The 24,876-nt window shown below is 35.3% G+C and overlaps 1 protein-coding gene across 1 annotated transcript in view; it reads left to right on the top strand.

Annotated features, from left to right (window-relative positions):
* The first annotated feature begins 462 nt into the window (after positions 1 to 462).
* The window catches only part of LOC129269645 (WASH complex subunit 2C-like), a 36,383-nt gene continuing 11,969 nt past the window's right edge, over positions 463 to 24,876 (top strand). Inside the window, exons 1-13 of the mRNA XM_064105884.1 lie at positions 463 to 550; positions 2,071 to 2,189; positions 6,054 to 6,101; positions 7,609 to 7,662; positions 9,823 to 9,858; positions 13,316 to 13,415; positions 14,739 to 14,845; positions 17,353 to 17,567; positions 18,036 to 18,144; positions 18,907 to 18,921; positions 21,918 to 22,009; positions 23,604 to 23,697; positions 24,531 to 24,692. Coding sequence (XP_063961954.1) covers positions 463 to 550; positions 2,071 to 2,189; positions 6,054 to 6,101; positions 7,609 to 7,662; positions 9,823 to 9,858; positions 13,316 to 13,415; positions 14,739 to 14,845; positions 17,353 to 17,567; positions 18,036 to 18,144; positions 18,907 to 18,921; positions 21,918 to 22,009; positions 23,604 to 23,697; positions 24,531 to 24,692 — 1,239 coding nt within the window. The remainder of the gene's footprint in view (positions 551 to 2,070; positions 2,190 to 6,053; positions 6,102 to 7,608; positions 7,663 to 9,822; positions 9,859 to 13,315; positions 13,416 to 14,738; positions 14,846 to 17,352; positions 17,568 to 18,035; positions 18,145 to 18,906; positions 18,922 to 21,917; positions 22,010 to 23,603; positions 23,698 to 24,530; positions 24,693 to 24,876) is intronic.

A 24,876-nucleotide genomic window follows, 5' to 3' on the forward strand; every position in this document is an offset into this window, starting at 1 on the left:
CTGACATGTCATTGTATTATCTTTCAGTTAAACAAACGACTGATGTATTTAGGAGAACTCTCTTGTTGATATTCATGCGTTTCAGTCAGGAAGAGTGTAATTTTGGTGAATCCTTTTTGGTGGAACATTTGAGTGACGAGGTTGTCCTGGACTGGGTCGTCTGTCACCGTCGTCGCTTCCAAGGAGAAGTGGAAGTACCCTAGGATTCTCTGTCACCTTAGGATGCATCTCACACTGGGTTGGCCACTTAACGGCGCATCACCATGGATCATATCGTAGAACCACCCTTGAGAATATTGCTTTATGCTTTGTAATGAGCCATTTTTTTTTGTTTTTTGGATGGTGCCTCAGACACTACTAGCTGGTTGATGAACAACCAAGCTTCCCTTATCTTGTGTTTTTATCTTCATTTGGTATTCTTTCAATTCTTGGATGTAAATGGTTTCTCTGCTTGCATGGGCAATGGGGAATCTCAACCTTCGGAAGAAAACCGTTCCCCTGGAACGCTTCTCAACGTCCTCTTTCTATTGTGAATTCCCTTACCGTTATCGTAAGAATCTACTCTGGTCTTCACTCTTTCTTCCGTCTCTTTCTCTGTCTCTCGATGATTTGGTTCATACTAAATTCTTTTGACATTCTTGAGCAGGATGTTTTACTTTCTACTGAACATGTGGAAGTTTTTTTTCCTTATTCATATTTTTTAATACATAAACATTGTTCTATATCTTGAAGTCTAATTATTGAAAATGATTCTTCTGTGTTTTTCTTTCAACTCTGAACTTCAATCTAATTTTTTGTAATGCTGTGTAAGACTTACATGTCATATGAAAATTATAGGTATCAGGGAATAATTTTGCTTTACAAATTTGAATAGCATTCTTGGTCATAAGAGAAAAGCTCTCAACGAAGTAATGTGCAGTCCTTTGTAAAAATATGCTATACAGAAGACTTCATGTGTAGCAGTCTTTCAAAAATGTGGAGCAAATTGCGATGCGATACCAGGAAAATTATTCCCTGGGTATCAACCCCTTGGCTCTGTAAAACGATTAATAGAATATTGCACCAAAGGGTCTGTAAACCATGGCATGAATCTAGGTTGTTCACTTGAGTTATTTTGTGTGGCAGCAACTGCAGAACTTGCAGTTACATGAATTGAATTCTCTTTCTTTATCTTGGTCCATCAGTGCCTTCAGAGCATGATGATGTACTTATGATTCTGCATTTGAAAGTAACTTTGAGGTGCTCTGTAGGTGATTAGTTTTATTTAATATTCTAGGATTGTAGACATATTCATTTCATGATAATTGTAAGCTACGGAATTGCCAGTTTAAAACTTGGAGGATGGTTGACCTAGTCAATCTTCAATAGTATTTAGGTAAAGGACATGTGTGGTACACCACAGAATTCCTAGGATTTGGAAATTGAGTGGTGTAGGTCGGTCTATTTTCATTTGATCTAATGCCATTTCGTCCAATTGCCATCTCGTCTACTATCATTTGGTCTACCATCAGTTCGTCCAATATCCGCATGGTCTAATTGCCATTTCGTCCACTTGCTATTTCGTCTAATAACCAGTTGGTCCAATAGCCATTTAGTCCATTCCATTTGGTCTAATTAGACTAAGTGTTAAGTGGGAAAAATGAATGAAAATAAATTGAATATTAGACCAACTGGTTATGAGACGAAATGGTCATAGACGAGCTGGTGATTAGATGAAGTGATGATTGGACCAAATGGTTGTTAGACGAAATGTTGCTGGACCAAATGGCATTAGACTGAAGGTAGACCATGTGGTGAGTGGACGAGTTGGCAGTAGACGAAATGGCAATTTACCATGTAGGTCTACTCCATCTCAACTCTTAGTAACATGAGTCCACTATCCTCTTGGAGATCAAAACTACACTACAGACTACAGTCATCTTCAAAGGACCCCTTATTTTCCAAGTTAAAAGATTGCATTTTGTACTTATAATTACTACCGTATATTTTCCACAGTGGAAACCTTTGACAAAGACCAACACTATATTTTCTTACCCTTTGTTTCTCCTTTTCTTCTTTCATTTTGTACAGCCAACCCTGAAGAAGTCAAGCCTAGCAGGAAAGCACCTCCAGGGGGCGTGCCTCTGTTTGGTGCCGGTGTTGCCGAGGACGAGCTCTTTGGAAGCTCTTCTAAATCGAGTCAAGACGCGGTGAGTTGAACATTGATCAGAAAAAAATGCAAGGTTCTCTCCTCCTTGTCCTTATGAAAATCTGGTGCTTTCATTTTTCCTCAGAAATATTGTAATTTCTCAATGCTGTGCTCAAGGTGAAGGTGGAGGTCAGACTGTCTAGCCAAGGTCAAGGACTTCAGACCTCCAAAGCTGAGGCCTAAGAGTATACATCCAGGGTCCCATTGCATAAAAATTACCATGATTGTTGTAACCTTGCCGTCCAATGGTAACTTGCATGGAATCCTTGAGTTTGATTGGCTATTGATCAGCGTTACCATGGTAGTAACCATTGGATGGCAAAGTTACCACAATAGTAACTTTTATGCAACTGGGCCCAGAGCGCTTAACTGTCCCCAAGGCCAGCCTTGAGGAGTACAACATTATCATTTGTACATGTACGGGCACCCAATACATGTATCATTATTCTAAAGTGTCATGTAACTATTATACTTTGCAGTGCAAATCCATCTCTTATTATGATCCATGTACATAGAACACTCGGGAGAGGACCTTGTAATATGTAAGGTTCTGAACATGGTTGTTGATAAGATGTTCCATTGGAATTTTAGAAAATATATAACTTTCATGATTTGATCTGAAACTTTTTTCAAGCACATCATCAGATGTACATCAAGTCATGCATAACTTAGGAACAGCATTGGTTCAACATCAATCATGCCAACATCATGCGAGCAATCTCTACCTGCTTTATAGGTACCGCTTTGTTGTGGTTAGAAAGTGTTTCACAAATTTACTCCTCAGAAAAACACATCGGCCCCTATTCTGAAGTAAGTTTTATCTTAAACTCAGGTTTAAAGTTGTGGTTTAAGTATGGATAGCCAATTGTTACATAAATCACTAACAGTAGAGATATATCATATTTCAGCTCATTTGGCTCTCAAATCATTCATAATTATCTAGGAAGTATAAATAGATGATTGCCTTCACCATCGATGAATCAGGAAAGAGCACAGTAAACATAAGAAACATACAACTTAATATAAATTTTGACACTTTTGGCTTCCCATAATTTTAGCACAACCATGGTCTAAGTTAAACCTGACTTCAGAATACGGGCCATCATATCCTATTTTGCTACCATCTTTCTATGAGATACATTGATAAAAGACTAAAAAGGCTTTAGAAGAAACCAGTAACTGAATTTCTGTATAGGAGAAACAAATTGGTAAAGTCCAGTTGTGTAGTAAGTGTGAACTCCAGGAGGCTGCAATTCAGTAGACTCAAATTTTGTTAAGGGACCTCTTTACCTTTCTTGGTAGAACTAGAAGACAGTTTCTTGATTCTTGCCTAGAATACAATTTCTTGTGTTAAAATGCTACCTGCGAACATGCACCAATATTCGGAGGTAATTTTAGTCAAGTGTTTCGTTTAGCAATGAGCAGTGGATGCAACTATGATCATTATCGGGAGTTTTTCATGATGCATTTGTCATTGAATATCACTTACCTTCTTGATCTGAGCCAATCAGATGCAAGGAATTCAGTAGCTTGTAACATTTGTCAACATTTTGAAAATCACTGACTACATTATGGACCGAATTCACAAAGGTGGTTTTTAAAACCATCAGTTGAACCCATGGTTTATGCAGATTTCCTGTATAAATTACGCTTATTTACCGTGTATATTAAAAAACTCCAATGCTTTTGTCACAGTGCGCCAAATTGACGCCTGTTGCCGTGGTTAAAAAAGCGACAAAAGCGTGCATCAGCATTGGACATTTTTATCATACGCGGTAAATAAGCGTAATTTTTACAGAAAATCTACATAAACCATGGGTTCAAGCAATGGTTTAAAAACCATCTTTGTGAATTCGGCCCCATCTGTTTTATGAAATGCTATCCAGGGAACGCCAATATTCTAATCTCTGAAAGACACTGACGGATTGTGGTCACATCCAGGCACCTCTTTAACACAACAGCCTATTAAGATTTTACATCAGATACTTGTCAAGCAACAGACAAATCACATGTATTAGCATGTTCGAGAAGGCAGCATGTGACCGTTTATCATGACAAGTGAAAATTCCATTAACTTCTTGGTTTAAAGGTCCCTTGTATTTGTTCATCTGAAATCATAGCCATAGGATTGGTCAGGGCCCTGCAACACAAAACTGAACAGTTGATCATGGGGCTGATTTCTGTGATTGATTGCATTGATTATTACATGTATGTGTGATCAATTATGAAAATCAGCCTTACGATCAATTGCTGAGCTTCATGTGACAGGGACCTGGTATTGATGAGACATGGCTTACGATTCAGGCTTGTCTTTCCCATGGAGGCTTGAGATTCGCATCAGAAACGGGCTTACAAACCAATTACCCAGGGAAACGTGCTCAAAGGCATCATTAGGCCTTTCTAGAAAGATACGTGAAGGCAGTTCTTGTAAGCTCTGATTCGGTATCTAATGGGAAGGTTTGTCCATCAAGATTATAGCTGGACAATGGACACCCTAGAAAGATATATGAAGGCAGCTCTTGTAAGCTGTGATCGGGTATCCAATGGGACGGTTTGTCCATCGAGATTATACCTGGACAATGGACACCTGGAAAGCATTTCATGAAACGTGTAGTCAGTGATTTTCACTTACGAACTTGTTCTGGGCCAATGGGATGCAAGGATTTCAGTAGCTTATAACAGTTGTCAGATTCATGAAATGTTCCCCGGGATCACCTGTATGATGCCCTTGTGACTCCAGTAGATGGTCTAGTTGTAGGCTAGGTGAAACCTATTGTTCTGTGGCCTGGGTAATGCAGTCACCTAGAGCATACACTTTGACACATTTCTTGCTGAACCCGAAGGCCCGAATTCTCAAAGGTGGTTTTGAAAACTGTCAGTTGAACCCGTGGTTTGTGCAGATTTCCTGTATAAATTATGCTAAATTTACCACGTATACTGAAAAGATCTAGCAAAAAAATGTTGATATATAATTTTTGAATAATAATGAAAATGGGATCAATTGAGAAACACAATATTGATGAAAAAATACTTATTTGAGAGTTACAAAATACTCATCCTAAGGATTGCAGCCCTGGGACCCGTTTCATAAAGAGGTAAACTGTAGCTTTGCCATTATGGCAATCACCATGGAAACATGGCTCAGCAGCCAATCACATTCAAGGTTTCTACGGTGGTTACCTTAAGGGCAAGTTACAATAGTTGTTTTATGAAATGGGTCCCTTGTTGTATGATTCTTTGTCTATGATCCCATGTAAAGATAGGAAATCCTTGGGGATGTTTCATAAACCTGTTTGTACAAGTAAGTTAAGAGCGACTTTAAGAAGGACTGGTGACCCTTTCTTACGTGCTAAACCAATGAGCATATTGGTTTATACCATTTACCACAAGAATGGATCACCAGTCGCTCTTAACTTATGAACAGCTTTTTGAAATGGCCACCAGGCTGAAGTTTTCTTGTCAATGTATTTAAAGGGTAAAACTTGTCTTCCAATTTTCCAATCATATTATAAAAAAAAAAATCATGCTAGAAATACATTGTACATACATAAATGATTTTGGTAATTGCCCAAGAGAACTCATGTAGTGTTTTCTCGCTTTTCTTTTTTTTTCCTTCATGATCTCTTTTCTAACTTATATGCATCTATTTACCAGGAACTTTAACTTTATTTGGCATCAAAATCATGGAATATATGCCCACTTCCTCATTTCTAGTCCTTTCTCTTGTTATCTTTGCTGTCAACTCCTATACTAATCATAATCAATCTTGCATTGCATAATATATCTGTCACCCACTCCTATTCCACTCACTCACATTTCACTTGCTCCCCAACCTCTCCTCCTTTATCCCCTTCTCAACCAATAGCAAAGAAGTCTCGTGCGTAACCGTGGCAACTGCAAACGAGATACCCAGGTATGGATTCTAGAGATGACAAGATGTAACCCTGTGGGACACCAGAGTGGCAGAGAATGAGAATAACTGATCTATCATTGATTAGCTAGGGATATTCAGTATAGTTTATCCAGAAAACCATTTCTATTGTTTTATGTTGATTTTTTCAGAAGTTTTTGGTCATTTAAAAAAAATTGTTTCATACAGTTAACTCTGCCCAAGTCAACCTTCCATAAAGTTGAAGCATTTTTTTAGACCAGATTATTCAAAACCTCTTGTAATTGAAATTTTCCCTAAGTCAAACAGATTTCTCTGGTCCCAAGAAATTTCACTTTTAGAAATCCAACTGTAAATCGATGTTTGGTATCGCAAAATCGTAAAATAGCCTAGAAACGAACATCCAAATGTGAGAATTTATCTCTTTTCAATGGTTTGGATATTATTGTCTGGTCCTTTGAAACGATAAAGAAGGAATGCCCCCCTCCCCCTCCAACTTCCATCCCAAAGAGAAAGGACAGTAAATCTACTATGATTGTTCACTTTCTTTTCATTCATTTTTTGGGGCCGGGGTGGAGGGGGGGGGGGGGGGGGGATTGTAGACCTGTTTTTTAATGAATTAATTTCAAACATGATAGTGATCAGACCTCTCATGTCACTCCACAGTCCCTTGGGTCTTATAAATGTGCATGATATATGAATCCATAAAATTTTATTTTATTATCCACCATTAATGATTCAAACAAAAATTTCCATTCATATCGGAATATGTTGTGATGAAATATACTTCATTAAAAAAATGAGATATTAGCAATAGAACTAGGTAATTCAGCATTAGTTCAATTTTACGGAAGACTCCTACTTCATAATATACCCAAACTTAAGTATTAAAGCCACCAAGTTGAAATGATTCTTAACTATAATTTTTGAGTAGGTTTTGGATATTATGGTGACTTTCAATATGTTTTTTTATATTTTAAATACAATGCCTACTAGTATTTTTCTCCTGAGATTTGTGTAATCATGATGTTCTCTTGGGAAATCTTGAGTAGTCATTGTTACCAGATTTGTTGGATTTAGATGTAAAGCTAGAGAATTGTTCAGATTGGCTTTCGATTGAAAAGACAAAGAAATGGCAGGCTGAATAATTGATTTGAAATTTCTAGGGTCCGAGGTATTCCAGTGGTTATGTTCGTGAAAATACTGAAATCAAAGAGTGATTTGTTCTTGATGAATACTCACCTATCATTTACAAACCACTACCGTACTTGGCATCAGCAAACTTGTGCTTTGTATACTATCAATGAAAGTACAGTAATATACCCTAAGATTGTCTAATAGAAAAGCAATTAATTTGTAGTTTCCAGCAATAAGAATTGCTGATCTTGTCATTATTTTGTATACAGATGATTATCACAAAGATACTTTATTGCAAAGTGCATTTGGTGATATCTATTAAAATGAACAAAAGTTGTAAATTTCAAATGTTGATATTCCGTCTATCAAAAACGTACCATTTCCCCTCTTCCAGAAAACCCTTTTGCTGCGCGCTTGCTCCGCGGCTATGACCCGCAGAGGCAGTGCGGTGAGTTCACGTATCTTGGCATGCGGATGACCTGAACGAAGCACGCCATCACACATGCAACCTCACGCAGTATTTTGTCGCTCCTACAAGTACTGAATTCTTGTCCAAATGGCCAAGGTCTGGGAAGGATCACTGCTTTAAGACCTGACGCTGTCTGCCTATATTGCACTTGTCACATAAATTGACTTGTCACAAATCATCCTCATTAACTGCTAAATATTCATGACATTAATTTTCATGTATATTATTATTGATGTTTTGCATGGCCGGGCAGTCATGAAATCACCCGAATTGGCAATCTTGATTCATTAATCATAAAAATCAAATTTGCATGTTAATATCCATTTCAAATTTAATCGCATATATTATCAAATTAAAAGTTTAATTCATTGTCCCCCCTTAAAAGATGCTCCATATATTTAAAAGAAGCTACATTGTAATGAACGATTTCAGTTGTGACAAAATATTATTCATTTATCATATTTAAGTTATTTAATGACAAATTGATTTTTCAGGGAAAGTTTACTTCTTCAAAATTGAAATTATTCCTTCAAAACTTTAAAATGTTTCTTAATGCATTGGTCATCCATTCACTTCTGATTTCCACCCCACCCTAACAGTTATATTTAGTTTAATATATTTTCACTTTTGTATATCAAACCTCTCAAATAATTTTTTTTCTTTCCTTTTTCAATCTGTTTTTAGATGGGTTTTAAGTTGTGTCTTCAAATTATGCATGAGATCTGTGTTTATAGGAGTGCAAACCCTCATAAAATACAAAATTATGTCTTAATAATAATGTGATGATTTTAGAAGACTGATTAACGTTAATTTAGAATAAAGGGTCTGCATATTTTGATTACTGGTTAGTAGTATCAAGTTTTCAGAGTCAAGGGATTCTAAATCAAGGAAGGGGATTTAACAAATACCTAGATTTCTTTTTTGTTTAGTTCATGTATCATTGTAATAGCATCTTACATGAAACTTGGTGTGTGTTTGCATGATGATTATTCATTGTTCTAATTAGACATGTGTACTTGCATGTCGTTATAGCCGTTTGTGTAGGATCATGGTTCGATGAATAACACTGTTTTATTTTTAATGAAACGATATTAAGTCAAGCTGATTTGGATTTTTCCTGTAATCACCAAAAAAAAAACTTGTCCAATTTATTGTGATTTTGAAAAATTTGAGTGTGCCCGCCATTTCATAAGGAGGAAAAAAGTTGTAATATTACAACAGAAAGCTATACAATTTAATAATTTTGTTTTAGTATGCATGAGCATGATTTGTGGGGTTCCTGGAATATTAATCTATTTTTGTTTTTCTCTCCTTCCCCTTTTCCTTTTCTCTCTTTTTCTTTCTCATCAAATATTGCATATCATGTCATTCCTTTTATGATAACAAACCTCTTTCCAACATTCATCCCCTTAATATCTTTAATCCATAATTGTTCAAATTTTCCTTCAATATCTACTTCTTGATTCTATTTATGTAACTTGTCCATGATTTGTGTTTTTTCACTTCAATCATAATTCTTTGATTTCATAAACCTCTTCATCTTTTCATTCACCGTCTGTGATTGTTTATTTTTTCTTTCTTTGTTTTGTTTTTTCTTTTATTTCTAACTTTCCCGACCTTTCTTCCTTTCCTTCTTTTCTTTTCTTATATTTCCAACTTTTCCCTTCCTTTCTTCCTTCCCTACTTTTCTTTTATTCCCTTTTCCCTATATACCTTTCTTCCTTTCCTTCTTTTCTTCCTTTTTCCCTTCCTTCCTTTCTTTCTTTTTTTAATCTTTCTTCCTTTCTTTTTTTTTTATCTTTCTTTCTTTTCTTTCTTTCTATCTATCTCTTTCTTTCTTTCATTCTTTCCTTCCTTCTTTCCTATCTCTCTGCCTTTCCCATTGTCTGTTTCTCCCCTCTTCTCTCCATTCTCTTTCCTTCTTTCCTTTCTTGTTTTCTTTACAATGTGTCCTCACTTTAACATTGCTCTCTACCTTTTGACTTTTCTCTCTCAATTGTTTTCCCTTTTCTTTCTCAAGCCACATTTCCTTTCATTTGTCTACTCTTCATTTTCTCTGTATACATGCACATTGGTTTTTGTGAACATATCAAATCAATACCCTTCATGGCTTATTCTTGCACTATGTGTACTTAACAGCCAGAAGATGCTATTGCTGAAGATATAGGCCAAAAGGTTTGCATTTCCTTATTTGACTTCTCGTAAATCATGAATAATATCATATAAATATATACATATAATAAAATAAACCATAATTGTGAAGAGGAAATCAATAAAATTTTAATCCTTAAAGTATGAAAAATATTAATAAAATTAACTATCAATCAAAAGCAATTTTTTTTTTTCCAAAATTATTTTCTCAGACGTTAGGTACTCACCATACTCAGTATATTGACAATATAGACGACTACTTGGAATCTTTTTTTTTTTGGTTAATGTCCACATTGGCATAGAAACTTTCAGGAATTCAACTTCACTATTGGATATTTCCCCCCTTCCATCATTAAGGGGGGAACTTTTTTTATTAAAAGTAGAAGAATTCCCTAATCCCTAATTAGACTAGGATTAAATTCTGAGCCTGAGTAATTAGTCCATGGATCATCATCGCCTCTCACAAGGGCGTGCGTCACAAGAAAAATGGTTGTCAATTTGGGCAGATTTTGCCTCCAAATTGACATGCAACCTCCTCATCTGTATCATGACTCTATAGGTAGTGATAGATTTTTTTGTTTTTCATCAGGATTTTTGAATGAATGATTTAATATAAAGGAACCATAGAAAGGGGGAAAGAGTTGAAAAAGAAATAATTGACAGAGAAATATGCGTGTTTGTTGAGATACATGTTACAGTATGTAGGGCATTTGGATAGATGGTCATTTGTGACCTACATGTACCACCCCAAAACCACCAATAAGTCGGCAGGTAAGGTTCTCTGTAAATAGCCAAAATAGTAAATTGGTCTTCAAAAACCAAAAATTATAAAAATAGCTTATCTGAAAAAGCAATTCTTCTTCTTCATACCGTGAAATTTTGAAGTTATGAAGTTGAATAAAAGAAAAGATACAAGAGTTTCTTGGACAATACTTTTTCGGACTGCTTGGAAGTTTCACTGAGATTACACAGTACGCACATCTCATGCTTGAGTGAACCCCAAACTTTAAACCTTGTTTTTTTTAAGCTCTTGCTGAATTTCCTCTGCATTCAATTAAGTACTTGTAATGGTTATTGTTGGTCACTTTTAACATATGATATATCATTTTAAGGCTTAGGAAGTGAATTCTCAAGCTCAATAAAAATCTCAATATTCATTTTGGTCGACTTATTGTTGGTTTTGGGGTGGCGGGTCACATTTGTCCATAATGATACTAATAGAGGATATTGATTAAGAGCATAATACCTAGTATAGTTCTGTATATGCTTTACAATTATGTATACCATGTTTACCATTTTTAGGAATGAATATTTTTTTAAAGTTTATTTTTCACCTGTGATGAAAATAGTAAAGCTGACCCTTTTGAGAACTGAAAATTGAAATAGATAAAGTACGACGAAGCAGAAAGCTTTGCTGGTGGTACGGTACATCAAAATTCATCAGATTCATTGGCAGTTCGAGGGGGGGGGGGCGCATTTTCCTGATGAAAATTTGACAAGCCAAAATAAAAAGATTTCCTCCTAAAATTGAAGGTCATTTCGACCACGGGTGCAAAATGTGACAAGCGACCAACAAGCCCCCCCCAAAAAAAAAAAAAAAAGTTTTTTTTTCACCTAAAATTGAAGGTCATTTTGTCCGCGGAATATTTGACAAGCAAGTATAATTTCATGTGGAGTATGAGTGATACAGTACAGTTTATCGCACATGCTAAATGGGCAAGCCAATAAGATTGATGTTAGATATTTTCTGTTGTCATTTTTATTTTTAAGGGTGTGAAAAAGAAAATTGCTTTTATACAACAAGAATGGAGAAGAGGGAGATGAGTTTTTCTGAATGTTTTAGTTCACATTTATTTCTGATGTCATTTTGAATATTATGTTGGTGCTTTTTTATGTTCATATTTTATATATGTGCCCCCCAAAAAGATTTTCTCAAAAACATTGGGATTCCTTTTCACATAAGGGGTATAGTGGTCTTAGCAGCAGGCCTGCACAACTCTCTTTGGCTCCTGATTGGTATTTTGTTATATGGTGGTGTGACCATATATGGCGCGTTACCTTATATTGCGCACTGTCGCATATCTAGAAATTAATCGAATATCTTTAAAATCTGACAGACCAACAGAAAAAGCGGCCTAAAATTACCCAGTTTAGTAAATATCTCTAAGATAAGATCTCTATTTGTGAAAATACTGGCAAAACATCAGCAAATTTTGTTATCTTTTGCGTCCGTTCCGAGAAAATCCGAACTTCTCAACAAGCATCAAGAAATCACTATTTTGAGAGCGAAGATCGTCAGACAAGGAAGTAAAATGTGATACCAACCAATTTTTTTGGCATTTTAACCTCCATCTGATACAATTATCTTGCCTTTATCTGTTTGATATCTGTTCTAAAGCTTGGCAAAATGATCATGCGCAAATTAAGGTCACTGTTTTTTTTTACACCTTTTTTCAGCCAAGCGCGCACTAGTCGATCGCCATAGAATTTTGAGATCGCGAAAACCTTCACCTACTTCAGAATTCCGTCAAGTGGTTTTGACTCCAGGATCTTGCCTTTCGTTTGGTATTCATGATTTGATTTAATTTTGTGTGAAATGTGAGAACTTTTTAATAGAATATCAACTTCTAATAAATGTTGAATTATGCGCAAATTATGGTCACCCCATCACACTGTGATTGGATAAGATCTCTATAAATCTATAAAACAAATAGCACTAATGGTAATATCAATATTCAATGGTGATGATAATGTTATTTTTAAACTTATTATGATTGTCTTGTGCTAATGGGAATATTTCATAACGCCTATTTTTTGAAACATAGTAAAACTATTTGTATGTAATTGAGTTTTTAGTATGTAAGTGTGCATCAATAAGATATATGATTATTTTCCTCAAACCGAGACTTCTAGATCTTCATTAGTTTGTAACTTCCCAATAAAGCTTGGATTGCAGATGCATGCTAAAATGTCCAGTTCTCTTTTCCATTGTCACATTTTTAGAAGGTTAATATGTACAAGTATATTCTACTTTGCTTTCTGTGTAAGTTAATAGAATTCCTTTGGTTCAACTTGCGAGGTTATTTTTTTAATCTTTTCTATTGTTACAAAATTATTATTTTTACTACTACAACAGGGTTGGACGGAATGGGGAATACTGGTGGTGAATACGCGTAAATACCGCCTCTGTAATTTTTGAGAAAAAATGTGAAATACCCGGAAATACTGGAAAATACCACAAAAAATACTTCTTGAATATTTTTCGGTATTGTCCAGGTGTTACTCAAGCATATTCTAGCATTTCCCTGTAACTCCCTGTACATCTTTAGTACTTCACCGCATCTACATGTACAAATTTTTCCCAGTATTTCCCAACTGAACAGGAAATACCTAAACTACCCGGAAAATTACGAAACCTGCTCAAGTATGATTGAAATCCCAATTTTATGAGAAATGGTTTTTTTTTCTGTTTTCTTGGCAGGAATCTTCTAAACAAGACGATTCATCCTCTGGTGGTTTGTTTGATAGCCAGGGAGACGATAAACTGTTCTCCGAGTCTTCAAAACCAGCTCCCAAGAAAGGTACCTTCCAAACCTCGTAACAGTCCTATCAAGAACTTCTACACAAGGGTTCTCAGCTCATCAGAGTAATCGTGGAAGATTATTTTCCTTTTTTTCAGTCGGGGGAAAAAGTCATGGAATGTGATGAAATACCTCAAACCATGGAGAAGTCAGAGGATTTTGAATGGCCCCAAAAAGGGAGAGTAATCTGTCGGACTCAGCTATTTGTTGCATATCAAAGTAACATCCATTGGATGAGGGCTTATGTTTGTATTTATTATTATTATTTTTTTTTCATTGTAGCCTCTTTGACTGCAGTACAAGTAGCTGTAGCACATGACCTAAACTGATAAGGCCCCTAACTTTAACATGATTGTGCACGCTAATAAGCGAAAAGAGAGTAGTGCCACACATGTGAAACTGAAAACGAAGAATACTTTTCATGGAATTTTGAGACTTCATAAGGGGAACATTCCTAGAAAATCAGAGAATTGCGTTTCCTTGAAATGCTTGGAACCCTGTATGCATTCAACCAATACAGGTCATATGAAACAAGGTATCTGGTCACATATGCTCTCCTTGCCATTGCGCATTTCATTCTATGGCCACAACCATTGGATATAAAAATATTTTCATAGGCATGGTTTGTTGTACATAAATTCCCATAGGCGGAGGTGCGCATGTGGTAAGTTACCTTAAGTTATCTAGTGCGCTTTAAATCTGCGATGCGTATGTTTTGGACTGCCTTTGTGATGCAATGAGATAGACGCTCCCAACTATGAGTGGTAAGGTTCCTGTCATTTTAAACTATCGTGTATAACACATAACAGGTTCCAAAAAAGGTACTGCCTACTATCTATCTTCAAAACCTGTTAATGTTATATCAAAATTTTCTTTACAGTCACATACAATATTAGTTGATAATAATTTCCCACTTTTTAATGCAATTTACCAAACAAAATATGATAACATTGCATTTTTATTCCATAGATTCTAATGCTTGAGTATCTAATTATGATGATGATGATGGTGAATATAATGGTGATGATGATGAACAATGATGATTATTATTGTGATAATAATTATTATGATTATTACTATTAATGTTATCATCATCATCATTATGATTACTTTTATTGTTGTTGTTGTTGGTGTTGTTATCATTGTTAATTTTATTATTATTATTACTCTTCTTATTGTTAAATGTTGTTATTTTTTGTATTGTTATTATTATTATTATTATTAGTAGTAGTAGTAGTAGTAGTAGTAGTAGTAGTAGTAGCAGTAGTAGTAGTAGTAGTACTATCATTATCATCATCGTTGTTTATGTTATTGTTACTATAGAAACAGGTAAGCCCAAGGCAAAGAAGCCAGTGGATCTGTTTGGTGGAGAGAATGACAGTGACCTCTTTGGAGAGAATAAACCTCAGCAGCAGCCTAAGAAGAAGAAGGTAAGGAAACTACAATCTAATAATATCCAAACAGGGGTGTGAGAGTTCAGCTGTTTAGCTGATTTCAGCTTGTTTTGTTCTTGATTTTCTGCTTATTTCAGCATTCTTTGTATTTTGTTGGTACAGAAGTATAGGAGCTTTTGAAATTTCAGCTATTTTTATCTGTTGTTGCTCACACCCCTGGTAAAGGGCAATTCTATAAATCAAATCATCAACCTTGTACATTTTACCCCCAATTTTCTGAACTTTTTTTTTTAATTTCTCTCAAGAAACTTTTCAAGCCAGGATAAAATTTCATATGAACTACATGTAGACAATAGAGACCAAATATGTGAAGAAGGTCCTATATAGCAATGGGGAGGTCGATGTTAAGATAATGGGATTGTTGTAATGATGATGATAGTAATTCTACAATGTTCATTAGTGTGATAAAGACTTAAATTAAAGTCTGTTTTTCTCTTTTTTAATGAACTGTAAGTCGACTGATACATGTTTGCTTACCACCTGTATTCTGCATTTATGATTATATTTGCAGTGTATACTAGAGAGATAAACAACTTTTTATATTTCTATTATATTTAAATACAACTTCTCATGTCTTGAAAGAAAAGAGTTGTAAAATTAACTATATGATCACAATTAACTTCTTGATATTATATTTATGTATCAATGATATTTACATATCTAATTTCATAAGTAAGATTCCTCTCTCCTAACAATTCTTAAAGGACAAGTCCACCCCAACAAAAAGTTTATTCGAATAAAAAGAGAAAAATCTAACAATCATAACACTGAAAATTTCAATTAAGCGAAACTTTAAAATGTCATAACTTTCTTATTTTACATCCGATTTTGATGAAATTTTCAGCATAATGCTTGTTTGATTTTTCTCTATTCATTCATATTAACATTTTTCTGGGGTGGACTTGACCTTTGAGGTTACAATCTCTCTCCATTGACATTATACTTACATATCTCGCTATTATGCAGTGTAAGCACTGTACCTTGTTTTGCCCACCAGTGCTTTCTTCATAGACCTCAAAAATTTGAAGAGTTGTTTTTTCCTTCACTGCATCCTCTCTCCCTCCCTTCCTCTGACCAGCTTCTTTCACCCAGACCCTTTCCAATCCTAATTTCCTCATTTCCTTCATCGCACTCACCAATACCGGCATACTCACAGCTTTCGGCCATAGACGTGGGCTAATTTTAGAACAGATTAGCTGTGACTTTCCACAAAAACCTTTCATGAAAAAAAAAATCATATTTTTGAATTACTGCCAAATTGGAAAAATCTGGCTTTGCATGATCTAGTAACTTGCGTGTGAATGGACTGTTGTGTGATGTGTCAACTCCTAGACAATTGTTAATTATTAAGGGGGTACTCCAGGCTGAAAATTATTAATGTCTATTTTAATGAATAGAGTAAACTTCAATGAGAAAAATGGTGAAAATGTCAACAAAATCTGATAAATAATGAAGCTATTGAATTTTGAATTTCAGGAATAATCTGTGCAAACAGTTACATGCACGCCATCATGAATATTAATTAGATGGGCTGATGATGTCATGTCCCCACTTTCCTTTTTTTGTCGCCTGGAATCAAAATTGTTTCTTTTTTTCTATACAATGGTATAAAAGCATGCCTCCCTTGTAACAAGATGAGTTTCAGCAATGATAAGCTTATATAAATCAGTTGTCAATTATATTTTTTCACATTCTTTGAGGACAAAATGTGAAACATAATTTCATATAATGACATTCAAACGTATAAGTGGGGATATGACATCATCAGCTTGCTCATTGCATATTCATGAAAACATGCATACATGTAGAACTGTTTCATTGAAACTCTGAATTGTTATAACTTGTTATTCCTCATCCAATTTTGATGAAATTGTCAGTGTTTTGTTTTGGCCTGATTTTACTTCATCTCTTCAATTTACATAATTTTCTGCATGGAGTACCCTTTAATTGTGTTGATAGGATAAACAAATTTAAATGTGGATAGTTTTGACTAGGTACGAATAAAGGGGGAAGTATGGGACCTTTGGAACTGTGATGAGGAACTTGAACATAGATTCATGCAGTGTCAGTTACAAGACAAAAAATAACTTGTATTGATTACTGGATTGAATATCCTTGAATATTTATTTATAATGTTACAAAATATCTCTTCTAAAGGTACAAGATGAATGGATACATATATCTACATTACTTCCCATTCCAATGTACACCATGACCCTGTTTTCATAAAGCTCAAGTGATTGATCACAGGGGCTATTTCTATGATTGATTACATTGATCATTGTGTATGATCAATTGTAACAATCAGCGTCACGATCAATCGCTAAGCTTGTGAAACAGGGCCCGGATGTTTGGAGAATCTGTCAGGAAAATCATTTACCTTGTATAGAATCCATTCCTCATAGAGTTAGATGATTTATCAATGTACATGTATGATGGCGACATTGGAGGTTGATGTGCCGACGATCACAAATCTTTTGCAGATTCCGGCCGGTGCTGTGAATGTTTTTGGGAACGCTGGGCCTGTCGGAGGTCAGACGGAACCCCCTCCCCTTGACGACGGCGGGGATGAAGGCATGTATGTTAACACTATGGTGGGAGCAGCGGGAGCAGGGAGGAGCAAGCAGGCTGGGTTAGGAGGAGGAGGAGGGCTCTTTGATAATGTTGATGAGGATCTGTTCGGTGCACCACCTCCGAGGTAATTGAAAATTCTGATCGATGGTTTGAGGAAGGATGTGATTAACATATTTCATTTAACCCTTGAACTACATGTAGTATCTAAAAAGGATCTTTTCTCCCTTGCTGCCCATTGATAACCTTCATTTCATATTTCAAAACCATGAATAATTCAAATTTTGTTCTTGTTTTCAAGGCTATTTAAATTGAAAGAATGAATTACTTTGTTTATTTCCACATCTGTTATTGATCTCATGGCATTTTATCAAACCATAGTATGATTTACCTTCTCACAAACCAGCCGAATAACTGAAAATACTTTGTTACTAAAGATTGTAAAAGATTTGTATTCATACAAATTCTTAGTTATGATAGTGCTAATTATGATCTAGAGTGGATCTGTCGATACCTTTTCGTTCTTGGAAGAAAAATGCTTCAGGATTTTATTTTTTAAAATGCTGTCCTTTCCGTGGTTTTTTCATGCCCGCAGGCCTGTGGAGAAGCCCACCATTAAAGTGGATGGCGACAAGCTGTTTGCAGATGACGACGATAACGACTTGTTTGCAGCGCCACCACCATTACCGAAAGACGGTACTAAGGTATTATTATTTCAATATTTTGATGATATGTGGGCGCGTCATGGTCTAGTGGTTTTGACTCTCACCTTTCAAATAGAGGGCCGTGAGTTCGAATCCTAGCCATGGCGTGTTTTCCTTCAGCAAGTAATTTATCCACACTGTACTGCACTCGACCCAGGTGAGGTAAATGGGTACCGGCAGGAAGGAATTCCTCAAAAAGCTGTGCGCACCAGAATCGGTAGACTAGCTTAGCCGGGGTAATATAGGAGCGCCTTGAGCACCTAGCAAGGTGGATATGTGCGCTATACAAATCCTATATTATTATTATGACATTTTGTAGCAGTAATTGTAGTTATTTCTATGAGTTTTTTTTTAAATAAATAAATCTGAATCAATGTGTTATTAAGCCCTAATATCATTGTACAATGTATGTCAAATAAGAGTATATCCATTTTACATTTTATCATGATGTTCCTTTGAAAAAGATCATTATTTTTACAATTTCCCTTCTACTTTTTTGATGTAAACAAAGCTCTAAAAGTAGATATACATAGTATCTTTTGAATTGCATCATACCAATCATTCACTGTGATGTGAAATTATTTCTAGCATAATCACTTTCAAGTTTTGAAATAAACTTTGTACTTGATTGTTCCGTGGCAAATTCATGACCAATTTAAGGCTTAAATGAAATAGTATGACTTATGTACCCTGCATGTTGCTTCGTGTTTGATAATTATGTATGCAATTTATTTCTTGGCTTTTATTCTAATGCTTTCAAAGACAAAACCTAAAAAGGTAAGATATTAATTCATAGAACCTATTATGACTTGGTATTAAGCAAGACTATTTTTGTTGTTCTTGTGTTTTTTTGTTATGTTTTTTTTGGGGGGTCTGTCTTGTTTTCTGTTAGTTGTGGGTGTTGATGACAGTTCACTAACATTTTATATTAACCAGTTTCAGTACTAGACTGCCCAACTTTGGCAAAAGGACGCAAGTGACACATCAGTCAAGTTTGGGTTATTGTTGTTTCTGAAACACCCTTTGTGTGTTGCACGTTCAGGCAAAATTTGGGGAAGAAATGATCGTTCTCTGGAAAGATATTGAAAAAAATGTGCTGTTATAATAATAATAATAGCGGCATATTTACCCAGGGTAGCCACTTAAGTTCCGAAAACTGTTCTCCCAGCGGGCCGTGCTATTACATGTATTACCCCGTTAAATTGCATTGACTCCTATGAAAGTGACGAACACACATTGCTCATTTACAACAAATTACACTTTTGTAACTTGCCTCCTTTTGCCAAAGTACGGCAGTAGAAATCTTCAATATTGAACATGTATTTTATTTCAATAATTGTGCACTGCACATACGAATGTAATGACACCACATACTTTGCAATGTGAAGTCTATTTCAGTCACATACTAATAGAAAGCTGTCACCAATTACTAGTACATATAATCCAGAGATATTATTAGAAATTTCTGTAAATAATAGTGTTCCATAATTGTTTTTAGTGATATCATATAATTCTATGGGGGGTTTTGCTTACAATTATAATCCATCAGTAGCGAATTTGGGTTGTAAATTTATGGTTGACACATGTATGTGTAGATCTATAACCAATCACTTTGTAATTTCGGTTTCAAGAAGCAAACAAGTGATTAAGTTCAAACTTGCAATTAATTTCAGTACTTATGATCAATTTTAGGACCCCAAATTGGCTTGCATTGATTTCAAGTTCCTCAGAGGGAAGACTTAGATTAAAATTTTCAAACATGTTAATGACACAAGGTTTTGTATGGAGTCATTTACAAGCTAACACATCTCTAAAAATAAAATATTTCCCTTCTCACACTGTAATTACTGGTAACTTCTATTTCAACAATTTTTTGTTAATGTTATTTACATTTTTCTACTGTTGGGTTTGTTGAGGCTTACACTAAGTATTCTATATTGTTGGAAGGCAAAGAGTATGATTTACCAAAATGCATGAATGGTACATTATTTAACACTTGATATTTCTAACTTTTAACATTTTCAATAATCACTTCCAAAGTTATTTGTATCCTTTGTTAATTTTTGTTTGTTTCAAAAGAATTTGCCAGTGTGAAACAAAGATATCTTTTAATTGGCTCATTATACATGTTGGTCATTCCATGCCAATTCACCCAATGAATGTGCAATTTTGCACCCGACCCTCTTAGAATTTGTTGTAATTTGGTACACATACAATTCCCCATGGCCCAAGCACAAAACAAAAAAAATTACTCCAATACTAGAAAGCAGAATTTGCATACTGAACTTAAGATTGGAAGAAATCATACATCATGTGACTAGAAAAACACTTTACTAACATGAATATCAGTATGTGGGACTAGAGTGAAATTTCAGATCAGATAATTGGTATCTTTGGAAGAGTTTTATTTAAAAGGTGAAGGAATAAAATATCATCATTGGTTTTAACATATTTTGTTAATATCATACTAATAATCAACATATACGAAAATCAAGTTAAAAAATTATTTGTCCGGGGGTCAAACTCAAGGTCAATTTAAAGGTCAAAGGTCATGACCTTATAAATCGCTCCAATACATTATTTGATGAATGTTTTGGATTCTTCTCTGAATTTCCTTTTGAATGGTACCATTTTTTTTTTAATTGGTCAACACGATACAACGCAATGGCCATTGAAAGTTGAATGTCATGCCCATTTTTGTCAAAACAAGGAGAAAAGGGCGGGCTGTAGCACGAGAACCGACAGACCGATTGGAGTAATTTTTTTTGTTTTGTGCTTTGGCCATGGGGAATTTTATGTGTACCAATTTACAACAAAAACTGAGAGGGTCGGGTGCAACCACTGGGTGAATCCAGATGGAATGACCCATGTATTAACATTTAATAATTACAGGAAAAACAAGTAAGGTGCAGAAACGTATGTGTGTGTATGGAGTGATATAACTGCTAACAAATACATTGATGGCAAATTTTGCACTATTAAATGTTATGAAAGCATGCATGAGTAATGATGGATCGATTTCTTTTTCTCAATGCCTTATCTCTTAATAGACTGTAATTGTATTTTGGCCCCATTATCTTCGTTCTTCCTCTCAATTTTTTCGCAATGTGTGTATACACTGCTATGTAATTTTATGCGGAATTTCATACAGATAAACTTGAAATCATATCAAACTGTTGCATCCGCACTGGAGCGCAGTGCATCAGTGCAGAAATGCCCTTCGCACCATATAATCACTTATAATACGTAAACTTTTCTGCCGTAAGATGATGCATAAAACTGTGCAAAAGGATTTATTTTGGCTGATGCAACTGAATTTGACCTAAAAGACATTGGTTAAGGGTCTACATGTCTTGCTAAAATTTTTAAAATTTTGATATGTGTTGTACTTAGTACTGTTCATATAAATACAAAAACACACAGGAAGAAAAAGAGAATGTGCAGACACTTTCAAGATATCTGAAATTGAAACAAAAAATCATTTTAATTTCTATGCTAAGGAAGATAACTGTACATGTATTATTACCGAATAAATTTGGGATGATGTTTCTGTCAGTTGTACATTTTCACTTCTTAAAGCACTAAATACGTATTTTTCAGTGGCATTTTTCAGGGCTTCACTTTTTCACTACCCACTACATGGGTAACAACACATTGCTAAGATTTTTGAAAGTCAAATCAATGCTTAGCAATGCCTTTAAAAGTGAAATGTATTACACGCATGGTGATCAAGAAAGATGAATGATGATTTATCTATATTTATTTATTGATAGGCTGCTGCAAAGAAGAATCAAGGATTGTTTGATGATATCGAAGGAGGAGGAGAAGAAGATTTCTTTGGAGGTGAAGCCAAGCCCAAAGAACAGTGAGTGACTTCCATTGACTTTTATAATGTGCATATGATGCTGTGAATGGATTATCAGTAGTGATGATATAATAATAGAAATATGGATGGATGGATGGATGGATAGATAGAAAGAGATAGATAGATAGATTGATAAAAAGATGAATGAATAAAGTGGTTATGAAAATCAAGATTGAGGTATTTAAACAGCAAATCAGTTTGCAATTAAAAAAAAAGTGTATGAATAGCTATAATTGTAACTATGAATATAAAAACTGTGAGAACAAAAGCAGTTTTTGTCTCACCTGCATAGCAGAGTGAGACTATAGGCGCCGCTTTTCCGACGGCGGCGGCGGCGGCGACGGCGACGTCAACACCAAATCTTAACCTGAGGTTAAGTTTTTGAAATGACAGCATAACTTAGAAAGTATATGGACCTAGTTCATGAAACTTGGCCATAAGGTTAATCAAGTATTACTGAACATCCTGCCTGAGTTTCATGTCACATGACCAAGGTCAAAGGTCATTTAGGGTCAATGAACTTAGACCATGTTGGGGGAATCAACATCAAAATCTTAACCTAAGGTTAAGTTTTTGAAATGTCATCATAACTTAGAAAATATATGGACCTAGTTCATGAAACTTATATATAAGGTTAATCAAGTATCAATGAACATCCTGCATGAGTTTCACGTCACATGACCAAGGTCAAAGGTCATTTAGGGTCAATGAACTTTGGCCGAATTGGGGGTATCTGTTGAATTACCATCATAACTTTGAAAGTTTATGGATCTGATTCATGAAACTTGGACATAATAGTAATCAAGTATTACTGAACATCCTGTGCAAGTTTCAGGTCACATGATCAAGGTCAAAGGTCATTTAGGGTCAATGAACTTTGGCCAAATTGGGGTATTTGTTGAATTACAGCCATAAATTTGAAAGTGTGTTGGTCTAGTTCATAAAACTTGGACATAATAGTAATCAAGTATCACTGAACATCCTGTGCGAGTTTCAGGTCACATGATCAAGGTCAAAGGTCATGTAAGGTCAAAGAACTTTGGCCACGTTGGGGGTATTTGTTGAATTGCCATCATATCTCTATAAGTGTATTGGTCTAGTTCATAAAACGTGGAAATAAGAGTAACCAAGTATCACTGAACATCTTGTGCGAGTTATAGTAGTTTTCAAAATCAGCACTGCTGCTATATTGAATCGCGTGATGCAGGTGAGACGGCCAGAGGCATTCCACTTGTTATGATATGTCATTCTTATGCAGTGCTTGATACAAGACATACATGTATATCTGTCAGGGGCTGCAGAAAGGAGGGGGGAGAGTTTTTTTCTATAATTTTGCACCCTCCAAAAAATGTGGATTTTAGCAAGGTCCCCCTTCCCCCACTTTCAAAACCATTTTGTAGCCCTGTCTGTAGTATGAACTTGCAAATTGCTAAGTATATCGATACCCCAACTTGATTGGACCCCTTTGAATTCTAGTTTTTATTAAGGAGCTTGCCCCCAATGACCAAATAAAATCCCCTATTTGTTATTCTTATCAATGAAGTGGATGTTGTCATATCTAAATTATCATTTTATATCTACTTTTTATTCACAGACCTAAGAAGAAGCCGCCTGGTGGCGTAGCCCTCTTTGAAGGGGCGGATATATTTGGAAGCCCCCCTAAGACAGAGGCAGAGCCTCCACAAAAGGTAAACATTTAATGACGACTTCTCATAAATTGCTTACTATATGGCGGGGGGGTTGTTTTACAAAGACTGGCTTACACTGTACGTCCAACTTAAGTGTTAAATGTTATATTAAGTATAATTTCATTAATTAATAAGACATGGTACAACACATCAGGGGCCCGTCTTACAAAGAGTTACGATTTATCCAATCAATCGTATCTCTATGGAAATCCATCAGTGTCATAATTTTTTCAAAAGGAAATTTGCAAAATGTCGTTTGAAAACAAACAAAGGAGAACACACCAAATTGTCAAGAAATCGATGAATTTATGAATATACATCATAGAAAAAAATTGAACAAACATGCATTTTATATGTTGACTTTGCTGGCTTTCCATAGTTGCGATTGATCGGATCAATCGCAACTCTTTGTAAGACAGGGTCCTGTAATCTGACTAATATAGTGATTTGTTGTTTGCAAGACTCAATTTTAAGTACAATATTTATTCATATTCAGATTTTGGGAAGCATTGATTTGGCATTAAATAGATAAAATATCACAAAAAGAACTAGGTGCACAGCCTGGTTGGTATGCAAGTGAGAGAACTGATGATGTCATACACTCATTTTTCTTTTTGTTGTTCATTGTATAGGAAGTGGAATAAATCATTTTTTTTCTTCAGATTTCACAAGAAGGAAATTCTCGTTTGCAAACTATTCGTATTTTGTTGTTTATTTCATTAAATATAAAATATGTCAATTTTCATTGAATTTTTTTTTGTAAATTTTGTGACTCCTTTCTCCATCTCTCTTCCCTGTCTCTTATGCTCTGTACCATTAAATCTGATCATCAGAAGCCGGAGCAGTTGTCGCCTCAAGCGAAGGCCAACCGGTCTCAGAACACCCTCAGCCTCTTCCACGATGAGGAGGATAAGGACGAGAATCTCTTTGCCGCGCCCCCTGCCTTACCCCCTAAGAAAGATCAGCTGGACCCCAATCCAAGCAAAGAAGAACAAGTGAGTACCTCTTCTCTTATAAGAATAGGGGATTGTTTTCTCAAAATCACGTTTATCTATTAGATAATGAGAATAAGGACGAGGATATGTTTGCCACGCCCCCCTTCCTTAACCCGTAAGAAAGATCAACTGGACCCCAATCCAAGCCAAGAAGAACAAGTGAGTTCCCCTTGTCTTAAAAAAT

The sequence above is a fragment of the Lytechinus pictus genome, chromosome 10 (assembly GCF_037042905.1).
Source record: "Lytechinus pictus isolate F3 Inbred chromosome 10, Lp3.0, whole genome shotgun sequence".
NCBI lineage: Eukaryota > Metazoa > Echinodermata > Echinoidea > Temnopleuroida > Toxopneustidae > Lytechinus > Lytechinus pictus.